Genomic DNA, 13,167 nt, shown 5'->3' with positions numbered 1-13,167 from the left:
GCGAAACGAGCGAACGTGAGAGCAATTACGAATCGCCGTGTGGAGAAAAGAACATGCAGTCCTCTGCTAGAAACAGATATTCTCCTTCCGTATAATAACACGCCTTCAACGAAGAACCTCTATTCTTTTCTACTGTTGCGAAAAACGATCGGCGTACCGTGTGGCAGCTCGTTCACGGTACATGGTAATCACAGCTTAAGCACCGTATAATCATGGAAAAGTCCTCGGAGTAGCCGTAGCTATTGTTCTTACTGCGGTCGATGAATTACTGATAGCGACAGGCGTTAGACAGAGAGATGGACGAAGATAAATAAGGACAGGCAGACTAGGACAGACGCGATAACCAAAAAAAGACAGACAGACAAAGAGAAAAAGGAAGCGATATAGGCGGAAGTACGGAAAGACAGGCAAAGAAAGATTAGAGCAGAAACGAAATACGTAGACAAACGCATATACATAGAGACAAAGAACTGGACATCTACGAATATTGAAATGGAACCTGGCGTAACCTCGTTTTCTACTGTTTACTGTACCGCCGTGACATCATCGGAATCCGTGGCTTTCGAGCTGAATAGACGCAGCTCCAGGACCAGGACCGAGCCTTGTCTCGTTCGCGATGCAAACTGGACAAAGTATCGACGGATTCTCTGTGGTTTGGGATTTGCATAAATTGCGAATGCTCAACATCGAGAACGCGTATTGAAATCGCGCTAGTTTTATAGCACGAATCGTGTCTGACGTTCACGGTTTCGTATTTACGAGGTAATCTTTTTTGCAAGTCGGAGATCGTTTGAATCAGAACGATCTGTTTAGCAACGCGACTCTGCCCGGAACATTGTACATTGCGAGGGAGGAGGTTCTTTTTATTCGGTCCCTGCTTTTGTAACGTGTTCCGACGCGGAGTGGAACGGAAAGTGATGGATCGAGTTGAAAAGACGTGGCGCGTAGGATGTGCAAAACATGATTTATCGAAAAATAGAAAGAAACGTAAGTAGCACCGAAGCCATCAACAATGACAGAGACATCGGCGAATCTGTAGTTCACCGAAATGTTTTAGATGCGATCATGCTTTTCACTAGCAGCAAATTTCCCCAATTTGAAAACAACGCGATAGAATCGTTTATTCGTACGATGATTATGCGATAACATATTTCTTAAGACATTAAAAATCTTTTCGCTCGTTAAGCCAAGAGTAAGATCGGCATATAAACGTACGAGAACCGTAGCAGATTAATTGTAATTCTAGATATCCTGAACGCTGAAGATCGAGACTACAGGAGAAAAACAAACATAGCGAAATCAGTAGAATAATTTATTGTTATTTCAATTCCTCGTTATTTAATAGCTAGATGTTTAGAAAGCATAGTCGCTACGAAATTACCCGCGGGAAAATGTGTTTGCCGATTAATTTAATCATTTTATTCTCGTTTATATATACGATACTACTTTGCTGAGTTTACATCGATTGATAGGTGTAATGGCGTTGCGTAGATACCACGCGAAGGTACGTATCCATTTCATAGGAAAAGTATCGCGATTTGCTCTGCAGGTTGTATCTCGCAAGTGGATACCGCGTTCAGAACGATTATCCGAGTCACTATCGGATCGGATAGTCATTCTTAAAACTCTCAACGTGGATAGCTTTACTGTCAAATGGACACCTGCCTCAAGACGTTTCTGTAGAATCCACGACGAGCCTTTTCCTCCTTTTACTCGGTAATTACAGCGAAAGAATTTTCGATACATCCGATAGAAGCTTGTATTATTTTCTACGATTAGAAAGTTATCTGATATAACAGGAACCATACAGCTTTACGGAAACCGGTCGACGATCTGCTACGGTAGAGCAACATGATCCTTCACGAGCTTATGAATCAACCGGCAGAAAATTCTGGATAATAAAAACTGGTCGAATATGAAAAACCAGGATATTCTTAATGGAAACCGGGTGCCAATCGATATAATTAATAGCAATAATTAACGATTATAATAAATTTAATTACCGTTTAATAGTAAAAATAAATATTGACCAATATGTTAGAAAAACAGGATAAAATCAAGCTGAAATAAATAATGCATTTATCGAGACACTATATTGGAACGGAACTTTGCTTATATCTTTTTTTTTTTTTGAACAAATAAAAATCCAAGAACGAATCAAATATTTCCTTTAATATACTATTTCATTTATTATAGAATATATCTGTCTAAATAATTTTCTTCCCTTTATTTTATTCCCATGTTCATATATCTCTGTAAATAATTTTGTTTTTATTATTACTTAAAGCTACAAACCCAAACCATGAAATACGCTATCGCTTTCATCGATAATCAACCTATCATCCGCGTATACCAAAATTTTTATCACTCGAGAATTCTATTTCCATTTCCAGATCTCTCTAGTCACCGATGTAAAAATTACGCGGAAACGTATCGTTCTAACAGTGAAAAATTTTAACGGAGCAAAGAGAGAGGCGGCCAAGCTAATTGCACGAGAGGAAAGAGAAGAAGCATCGTCGGAGAAACCGTACGCGGAAATGTTATTACAATTGCTGCAACATTTTAAGCACTGCCCCCAGGGAAAAGGTGCCTCATAAATGCTCGGCGTGGAATGTACGCGCCAAGGTAGAAGAACAATTTATCGCCCCGTATCGAATATTTCGAGTCGCTCGACGCATTCCAGCGCCGATCTTGTCCGCACCAAATCTCTACGGGCCACCATAAAATATCCTCTGGAACAGCCTGTCGGTTCAGATTTACGGTCGATCCTATCGGGCCCGCGATTTCGTCCGTGGTCGTCTTCCACCGCCGATAGATTCGCGGCACTGACAAAAATATCGTCCGTACGAATTTTTCTTCCTACAAGAATTACGTAATTTACATCGTTGCTGATAAATATTTATCCACTCGTCCGCGATTAAGCTAACGTTATTGACAAAATTACACGAGTAGCAAGTATTGAGATACGTGCAATTTTGTGTGCTACGCTAGATTATCCGCGTGGTAGTGACACACATGTACGAGTATGAGTGTGTGGAAGTATGTGCATGCACAGTGTCTCGTAAAACAGATGAATGCAACTGTTCCATGGGTAGTGTGGTATAGAAGATGGTGAGACAAAGAGAGTGCAGAGACGCGTGCAAATGTGTATCGACGATGATCTTGTAAATTACACGTTAACAGTATAACTACCACACCAGTCAGATTGACTGGTTTTATAATTTTATTTTAAAATTTCTACTTTATGTTATAAAGTTCATGTGATAACTAAAAGAATAATATAATGAATTTTACTTTGTTTTTTATGTGTTCAAACTCCAAAATAATTTTGTATCAAGGCTACTTATACCAATAGCAGTCAAAATGACTGGTACTTGTCAAAGTGTAAAAGGGTGCTGCAATATGTTTATCGAACTCCAATTAACCAGTTTCCACGTTTAGTACAACTTGCCACACGTTTTTATAATTTTTACTGCGTATCACTCGATATGATGATATCAGTTATCAGGAAAATTCCGGATCGATCGCTAGACCGCTAGACGCTGACACTAGATATATCACACCAGTTAAAATGACTGGTTCTACAATCTAATAAATGTGTCAATCCTCGTTTAGGGATTATGATCCCAGATGGATTAATAATACCAAAAATGTACTACATAACATGGAATTCCTTCTGTAAGAAAGTAATAAATCAATGAATATAAAAATATTCTATTATTACGTATTTTTTAAGGACCAGTCATTTTCACTGGTTTTGGTAGAGATAGCTTCGTGTTAACTGTCGGTAGTTCTAGTGTTAAATAAATCTGAAACTACTTTAATATCAATTCTAAGTATAATCTAAGTGTTCCTATACATTGATTTCAGCGATTAAGATCCACGATTCTCAACAGCAAGACACAGATTTCTACTATTATACTAATTGATTTTCTTGTAGAATACGGCGTTGCTTTCGATAACAAACGAAATAAAATTTAGCGATCGAATGTATTACAGATACTGCGATATCGAGGGTCGAGGGCTTGTGTTAAACAACGAAGCTAATATTATTAATATGTAACATTTTTTAATACGATTCCGACATAGCTGAACCGCGTATTCTCGAGAAACAAGCAAAATGAGTAACTAAGCGTAAAGTCGATCGTCCTCTTACGACAGAAATTCCACGGTACGCTCTCCCGATCAGATGGAATGAACAATGAGCGACGTGTTTTTCCATCGGGACAGAAACTCGCTGAAACGATCAAACCGTCCCTCTAATCGCTGTTTCAATTATCTACGTAATTATTATGCTGACGCAATAAATTAGTATCGATACCGAAGGTAAGCGGAATAAGATAAAAATCGGCGGCGATCGTTCGAGAAATATACCGTAGAAAGCACGAATAGCAAACGGCAGGACATTTATAGTAGCACGAAGAATGGAAGGTTTTAATTCGAACGCGTATCTTTTATCGCGTGTTCTGTAACAATGAGTCGATTTCACGAGCACGTAAGCGTTTCAGACCGGAAAAATGTTTTATCCTCTGTCTGTCGTTTCTCATCGTTGAAGAAATTATCAGAGGAAAAATGAAAGATACGTCGAAATTACAGACGAGCTACGGATATTGAGTTAACTCGCCTTTCTTATTCTTAGTTAACAAGATAATTATACCGTGTTTGGAAAAAGAAACGAACGTTCTTTCCTTTATCTCCATTTCCCTGGCGTTTATAATTATTTTCCCACTTACTTGGCCAATCACTCGCGCAATTTCATCGCACGATACGATCCAACGTTTGCCAGCTGACCCACATGTATTAGGTCGTCCGCAAAGTTTCTTTCGTTTTATAAAGAAATAATGCACGCATAACATTTTCCGTTTTATATTATTTTATCGAATTACGTATGATCCATTTTGTTCTATCAAGATAAAGATCACAACGTTCGATGGATTAGATTTCATGTTTGTATAAAGATGCGTCGTTGTAAAAGACGCGTCTGTAAAAGAAAAACACTTTCCGGACAACCTAATATAAGCGATAATCGAATATCTTTATGAATATCCGGTAGGATACGAAAATTGTTATAGGAAAAATTGCATTTTTGTTGATCGATGTTTTGTAACATAATCATCGACTATAGACATAATTCTTGTACAATGTTAGTATATTTAGTATACTATTGATATTAACATACATATTTTCACAAGTAACATAGTAGATATTCGGCTAAACCTATTAGTTCGTTGGCAACGATCGTTCCATAGGATGGTTGGTAATCGATAGAAACAGGACCGGAGTGATTCTACGGCTCGAAATGAGTCAAAGATCAAGAATGACAAGATCGCGCCTGAGGCTTGATTTTTCTAAAATAATCGAATTTCAAATTTGCCACGTATACGAGAATCTGACCGATTCTCGACTGGGCGAGAACGAACGATCCATCGACGCAAAGTTATTCCACGTGCGGAAATAAGTGGAAGTCCACTTTGTAATTATTACATCCACGTTTATGGTTATCCTGAATGTAACGAGTGTTACGAAATGTCCATGGAATGAATTTTCAATACTACTCAATACCTATCTATATTCTACTCTATGGAGTACAGTAAAAAATCAATAAAGATTCAAAAAAGCGGAAGAAAAGCATTGCGAAGAGTTAGCATTTTTCTATATTACCGATATTTAAGCAAATATTCTGTTATCACGCAACGTACAGCTGACTCAGTTTGAGTGGCAAAATTGATACGTACACTCGAGCAAACTTTCAGATGATCGGCGTAACGAGGATAAAATCCAGGCCTGTTGATTTCGCAGCAGGCTACAACGCGGGGCCACGCAGGCAGAACGAGGAATTTCCTTGGCAACCGGGAATTCAGATTCGTCGTTACAAATGAGCCTGGCTATAATTAGTTAGATGGTATCGTGTGAGAAGGTGTGCTAGAACGCTGCCGGCGCGGCGCGGCCCGACGTACCCGTAACCGCGTGTACGCTCCGTGTAGATGGTTTGTCTAACGACGCGAAAAGGCAATAGCCTCGAACGAGCAAATCGACATCGCCGCGGAAACCTTGCCATTGAAACGTTTACCGCCGCCGCCTTCGCCTGTCTACTCTACTACGCATTCTACTGCGACGCCACGTTACGAAAACAGAGACGCTCTTTCAAGCTCGTGAATGAATCTAAAATAATCTTCAAGCGTTTGTGGAACGAAACAGGGTACAAAGGAATCGCGACTGATATTTCTGATTGCCAGATGCGTCTAAATATTTGAAGTTCGATCGAGTTGAGATAGGATGGTGAGAAGTGAAATTAAAGAATTTGAAGAATTAAATAATTAAAGAAATTAAAAAAAGAAAGAGGTACGTGTTCGTTGATTTTCGTTATATCGTCGTATAATACGATGAGCACCTACTCTGACTCCTAACGAAACGTATATTCGTAAATATGCAATTCAATCTCTGAGGAAACGCAATTCCTAAGTACGTAATTCTGAAATGATCATTTTTCATCGATCTCCTCGGATACCTCGAAAAATACGATAACTGGTAAAAATTGTAATATAAAAAACGCATATCGTAAAATGTGGTTGACGTTATTAAACCAGTTAGAAGACTTCTATATTTAGAACGTATACAAAAGGAGCAACTCGCGATAGGAAGCGATCTTACGAAAAAAAAGAAGGAAAAAGGAAAGAAAGAAATCGATAAGATACTATTTTCACATAGTGCCATGGGAAGTGTCGTGAAGAAGAGACGGCGAACACAAGCAAGGTTACTTCCTCCGCGTTCTCGAAAAACGTAGACTCGCGCTAATGAGCTCGTTACAGAAGCGGCATTAGGAGATGTCCGATCTCTTGTAAAACATCCCACGATCAGGACTTAATCAATGAAGTCCAATGTGCTTTGGCTGTAAAAAGTGGCCGAGGAAACGTTCATTCTTGCAATTATGGCAGCAAACGCGAATAACGTAGCAAATAGAGTTGCGCGAGTATCGTTGCAAGAAACGCGTTATTTGCGTGGGACGAGTAACGTCGTGTATTGCAGCCGAAGCTAACCATTTGACGTTAAAAATCATTCAATCGTGTAACGAATGGTATTATGTGAACGCTAACCTCACCAAACCCGATCAAACGACCGCTTCCGAAATTTAATTTAAGATCGTACGTTTGTTTCTTTCGTTCGTCTAACTTTACGTAAATTCTTACAGCATCTGATTAATTAATTTCTCAATTTTTGTTGATATAAGGTAATATGAATATAGCGTTTAAAACGGAAAGGAGATAAAATGACGGCAGAACATGTCAAATAATATAAAACGTATATCGAACTTGGGCGATCTGGATCACGCGAAGATTCTGGGAGTAAGTGACGAGCTTCTTTGACTCTGTCCGCAGTCCTCTTGTCAGAGGACTGTCCATCGCCTTGTCTGCTACGTAGCCAGATTCTTTTTTCTAGAAAACCCTTATTATCGCTTTCCACGTGCCACAGGACAACGTGAGCTCGAGCGTTCCCGAGAGTCCTCGAGTCATCGGCCCCGTGCACGCGATCCTCCTTGGCGGAAAACAGAGAGCGTCGAGCTCTTTGCCAGGAACCCCGGAACTACAACATCCGCGACTCTTTGTTAAAATCGCGGTAGTCATCAAGACTGTCACCACTCAAAGCCGCTATCGAGCCAAAATTCCGATGACACGTTTATAGTTTAACAGCATCGACGATAGTATTATATATCCTTGGAAATAGATGGACGGCGCACGATGCGTCCACCTTGACACGTGCTGCTCCTCTGTGTTTTTGACGTTTTTGACAAACACGATCGTAATTTTAAAAGATCAAAATATTAGGTTGTTCGAAAAGTTTCTTTCGTTGTATGAGGAAATAATAGACGCGCAGTGTTTTTTGTTTTATATTATTTTATCGAATTACGTACGATCCATTTTGTTCTGTTGACATAAACACCTCGACATTTCATAGACTTGGTCTCACGTTTTTATAAACGTGCACTGTTGTAAAAACACGTTTGCGGAGAAAAGACACTTTTCGGACAACCTAATATTTATTCGATTAAATTACAATATATGAAAGGGAAACAGAAAAAGTATTTGTGTTAACAAATAAAAGAGAAAATGAAGAATGTCTGGTTTGTAAACTGCCGAACTGTAATTGCAAATTTTTACCGGTTACGAGTAATTGGCAAAGGCTAAATTGAAGATCGAAACGGTTAAAAATCCTATACTTGCACAGGAAACATCTATGTAGCTTTACCGAAAGATTATTTCATTCGCGCTGATCTAGTCTGCTAAAATACGAATTTGTATTAAAATATTACATGTATCAAGTTGTTACTCTCATAGCTTGTTATACCATGCTCGTTGGCTAACTCTAACAACTACTTGTCGCTATTTATTCGATAGACGATAAACCAAAGCAGGAGGGAACGGTAGATGAAAGGAAAGACGATTAAAAATGAAATTAACGCGTGGTTATTTACGCGAGAAGCATTAGTCATGTCGTCGGTTAAACGCCTAAACACGATATAATCGTGTATCTTACGAATCGTTAAGTAAAACGCACCATCAAACGAGCCTTTATTCCGGCAGATTTAATCGGCAACAACTCTTTTAATTGCAATCACAGCTCTTTTGGAACGATGATGAATCGCGCATATACATACTGCGTGCGTCATTCGTGTAAACACACGCCTCCAAACGAGATCACTCATTTTTCACGAGCGTTGAAAAATTTACGAGGGCACGCGTTCTACCGTGAACCGGAACGAAACACCAGTGTGAAAATACAAGTTGAGTTATAACGCATTCTTCCTTAACAACTTTTAAGCAGAAAATCAGAAGATCGGAACAGAATTTACATAACGAATTTCAAGTTTCGCGCTATATAAATCTTATAACATCGTATCGTAACTTATCGAAAATATCAAACCTACTATTTAATACGAATTAATAAAGTTATCGACACATACGTGTACGATCTACGTTTGTCGAATGAGAGAATATGGAAACTATCGACTAGTCGTAATAAAATTGTACAAACATATGTATAACACATATATGTATATCGATGATCTTAAAATATATAGAAAATTGAATAAAAGATATTTACGTTATAAATTTCTAGCGAAAAGAAAACAATTTATCCAGAAATATTTAACGAGAAACAAATTCTAAATTTACCGATATATACCACTTATTCCGTACGATTGTTAAATTGCCATTGCAATAGCACGACAAATTTATCGACCAACCAGAAACTTTTTCCATTAGACGTTCTATTGTACATAGTACCAGGTATTCCTTGCGAGTCTCGCTGCCTGCCGGTTGTAAATGACTTTTAAGAAGGACAAGACAGGTGCGTGTACCTTCGCACGCCTTAATATATCAACTATACTATAGTATACACTGCGGGTCTCTCACGGATCGGTTATTCCGCATTTGTACACCCACGCGCGTCGCGGATGTAACTAATCGCATTCCACGATTAGAAAATCCGGGCGTGTCCTCGACAGCGCGATGCACATGTTCCGATAAACTCTGGTATTTCGCGGGCATGTTCCATGCGTTTCCGCTCTGGTCAGAGGACGGAATACGATCGTAACAAGATGCTACACGTCGAACGCTGGTTCTTTTTCCAAAAATCCGGGTCGTTGTTTTAGTTTCCTGCACGCTATGGGTTGCTGGCGACTGGTGCGCGACGAAATGTAGCGTAACGCGATCGCGAGAGATGTTCTTTAAAGAAACGAATATTCGCTTGTGTCGATAGAAATCCTGCTGACTACGATGTTAGTTCTTTGCTTCGTCAATTTGTTTGTAGCGTACAAAGATCGATACTATCGGGATATCTGTGTGTAATATATCGGGATACGCATAACGCGGGCAATCGATTAGAAGATGATCCTACATGCGGAAATAAGTCGATAGCGTAGAATAAAAATTTGTATCTTATCAATTGAGAGTTAACATTAATATAGTACTAAGACAATTTTCATCTCTTCCGTCACGTTACTCTTTCCAACGCATCCAAGCAAAGTTTCATTGTTAATGTAAATTTCTTTCCCTTGGCGTTATTATAATAATTTTCGAGCGCAGCATTTGAAAGTCTACGCGTATTTCTGTACCATTGCAACTTCGTTTTTAACGGTAAAACATTTCTACGAAAACCTAACAAGTACCCCGCGCGCATCATAAATAATTCAAACGCATGGATTAATAATATTCGTAAAATCGTTCAGGAATACATACGTGAAATTTATCATTTTTCCGACATAAAGTGCAGGTATAAAGGAAATGCATCGTGTTCGAGACCGACAAAAATTATAATATCGTTGTGGAATCTGTACGAGCTACCAGAGTCAACGTTATCGTTTCTCATCGGAAGATAATACGGGAGAGTTGCGTGGAAAATAATAATAACTCGGAATTACGCAGGTATAACGGAACGAGAAGAAAACGGTTATACACATATATCGCGTGTTGAATATGCAGCATTGTCGCCATGAATTATTCGCCTCTGTTTACTCGTTTATTAATTTTACTCGGTTGAACCACTCACCTCAACGACGAAGTAAAGAGGATCACCAGGAAGGACTTGAACGGCGAGGTAGCGGCTGGCGGACACCAGGGGTTGAAGGCAGGACCGCGCAGCCGTGACACCGCTACCACGCATGCTGCATGCTTCATTTCGTCGCCGCTACGCCCAGCGTCCTCACTGTAATCATATCAGTAAAAAAAGAAAGATAGCTGGTTTCACGTAGTTGTTCGTATTGCAAGCCAGCATCAAATAATTTCTAAACGCGTACTTTTAACCTCCCGCCGTGGAGCCTCCGACGAGGTATAACATACCCTAGCGCTTCTGAAATAAAAGTACATATTATCGCTTTTTTGTTAAATATGTTTACAATTAGCGTTACGTATCTTTCTCCTGCGCTGTGCTTTTGTTTCGGCAAGCGTAAGCTACCGGGATACTAAATCACAGGAGAAGGTCACAGCAGCAAGACACAGGAGATGAACACGTTCTTGTTGATCGTCGAATTTTTATTTGTTCTAATTTACTTTGTGATTATAATGATTTTACATGAGAACGGAAGCAACTTGCTAGATTCGAAAATGCGTCTGTTAAAAATAACTGATAAGTTGACAACAAGTTTTGTAAAAGCCAAACGTACGATTATTGTTAAGAGAAAATACGCTTTAATAAACTCGGTATTTTACTAGTACGATGAAAAATATTTTCTATATTTTGAAAGGTATGAAAGGACACGTGTCCAGGCAAGAAATTTAATATTACCCTAAAAAATTATACGTAGAGTACATAATATAATATAATTGGCGAGTATCAATGTCGAGATTAAATCGATCAACGAATCATTCTGGAAGCCCCTGCAAGTTACAAACTTCTGTTTAAATGACATCGTCGTATACGCAAATGTCAGATTCCTCGCACATCCTTTTTCAAGGTAGCACGATAACCTCGCGTTATCCCTATATTTAAAAAGACATCAAACCGAAATATCATGCAAAAAGACCAGCGGCGATATCAACAAACCATAGAAGATGAAAAATCGATTAAGTAGCCAGGTAGCGTCGCCGATTACCAAACAGATCCTCCGTAAGGTTCTTCGAAAATAGAGAAGACGACTACCGGGATTACTCGACGTCAGGCTATTAGAGCAAAGAATCACGTGGCAACGAAGATAACAATGTACGAAAGAGCCGAAGGGATATGCAAATGGAAACGGTAACCGGTCGCACAAATCACAGTGGCATTTCCAGAGATTCCAGTCGGTAGAAACGACAGAAAGAAGAAGAAGAAGAAGAAGAAGAAGAAGAGGAGGAGGAGGAGGAGGAGTAGGATGAAGAAGAAGAAGAAAAGGCAGAGAAAGAAGAGGAAGAGGAAGAAGAAAAAGAAAAGAGAAAAGACGAAGGAGAAGAAGAAAAAGAGCGAAGCCTCCGCATACGGTGCACAATACGTGTGCTGCATCCCTTTTTGGATGTTGGTCCACGGTAAATCACAAAATCGCTCCCGGCATTACCCTATTTTCATCTCCGTGGAACAAGAGGCAAGTCGCATGGATGGAGAGCCGAGAAACGGATGGTCTCGCTCGCGCCGCTCATAAATCGGCCGGACAATAAGTCGTGCAAAAAAATGCCACGCGGAGTGCATCAGATCTACCGTGGAATTTCAAGCCCTCTGGAACCGATTAATTGTTTCGATTTCCACGGAACCTCTCCTCCAGAGCATTCCATTGCGATTATGTATTTTATATTTTATATATGTATTTTATATTTATATATGCGAAAAGCATAACGAAACGTTATTACGTTTTTCGTTCGTTATTACTTTTCCATAACTTTGTGTCTTTTTGCTATCGTGGAAATATGCGGTTTTGCTTGTTGATAATTCTAGCTGATCGTTACGCGTTTATAAAACAGGTGATATGTAAAAACGCGAGAAATATATGATATTAATTAGGATTTAAGGACGCATCGATCGCGAGATTACTAGCAACGCTATGGGAAGTCGGGTGCGGCGCGTTATTGTTACGCGTTATACCGTTCAATGGAATATAGCCTTGTTCGAGTACCAAGTAAAAAAACAAATCGAAGAAATTAATAACAACGAAGTTATCAAAGACTTCAAAGAAAGAAGGAATAATCTTGCAATAATTTCCTTGCAACTAATACTTAAAAATATCCTGCTGGAAGAATCGCAATTTCAATTTCCGCCTTGCAATAGGTTTCTTCGCGAATTCCCCAAAGACTTATCGATCCTCGAGCAAGAGGAACAACAGAAAGGAGAATTAGCTTTATAAATAATTTCCGTGCAATCTTCTTGCAACGAACGTTTAAAAGCATCCCCGACAAAAAGATTGCAATTTAAATTTCCATATTTCAACAGATTCTTCACGATCCCTCTTAAAGACACAATTTGCAACATTGTTCCAGCTACCCTATTATTATATATATAGTAAGCCCGCGTCTCGAAACGGTTTTTCTTCTCCCCTCCTCGGCTTGGTTATTTTGGAGTCGTCCCATGATTCGACCAAGTCGCCACGGTAATCGACGAAATTGACTAATGGACGATCCGCGAGAGAGCAGAAAGGAGGAGAAACCATCTACCCGCGGAGGGATGATCGATGGGATCCATTACCGAGAGACGCGTGCAATCCGCCCA

At 39.4% G+C, this 13,167-nt stretch overlaps 1 protein-coding gene across 11 annotated transcripts in view; it reads right to left on the bottom strand.

The window, feature by feature from the left end:
• The window catches only part of LOC100650924 (protein expanded), a 118,214-nt gene that overhangs the window by 46,182 nt on the left and 58,865 nt on the right, over nt 1-13,167 (bottom strand). For 9 of the 11 annotated variants that reach the window (XM_012309250.3, XM_048406857.1, XM_048406866.1 and 6 more), the window contains one exon: nt 10,546-10,701. In XM_012309250.3, the coding sequence (XP_012164640.1) occupies nt 10,546-10,659 (114 nt within the window). In that variant the 5' untranslated portion in view covers nt 10,660-10,701. Of the gene's footprint in view, nt 1-10,545; nt 10,702-10,792; nt 10,846-13,167 lie in introns of all 11 variants that reach the window. The other 2 variants (XM_048406861.1, XM_048406864.1) reach the window with 1 other exon arrangement.

Source organism: Bombus terrestris, chromosome 6 (assembly GCF_910591885.1).
Source record: "Bombus terrestris chromosome 6, iyBomTerr1.2, whole genome shotgun sequence".
Classification (NCBI taxonomy): Eukaryota; Metazoa; Arthropoda; class Insecta; order Hymenoptera; family Apidae; genus Bombus; species Bombus terrestris.
This window is presented reverse-complemented; position numbering and strand designations above follow the sequence as displayed.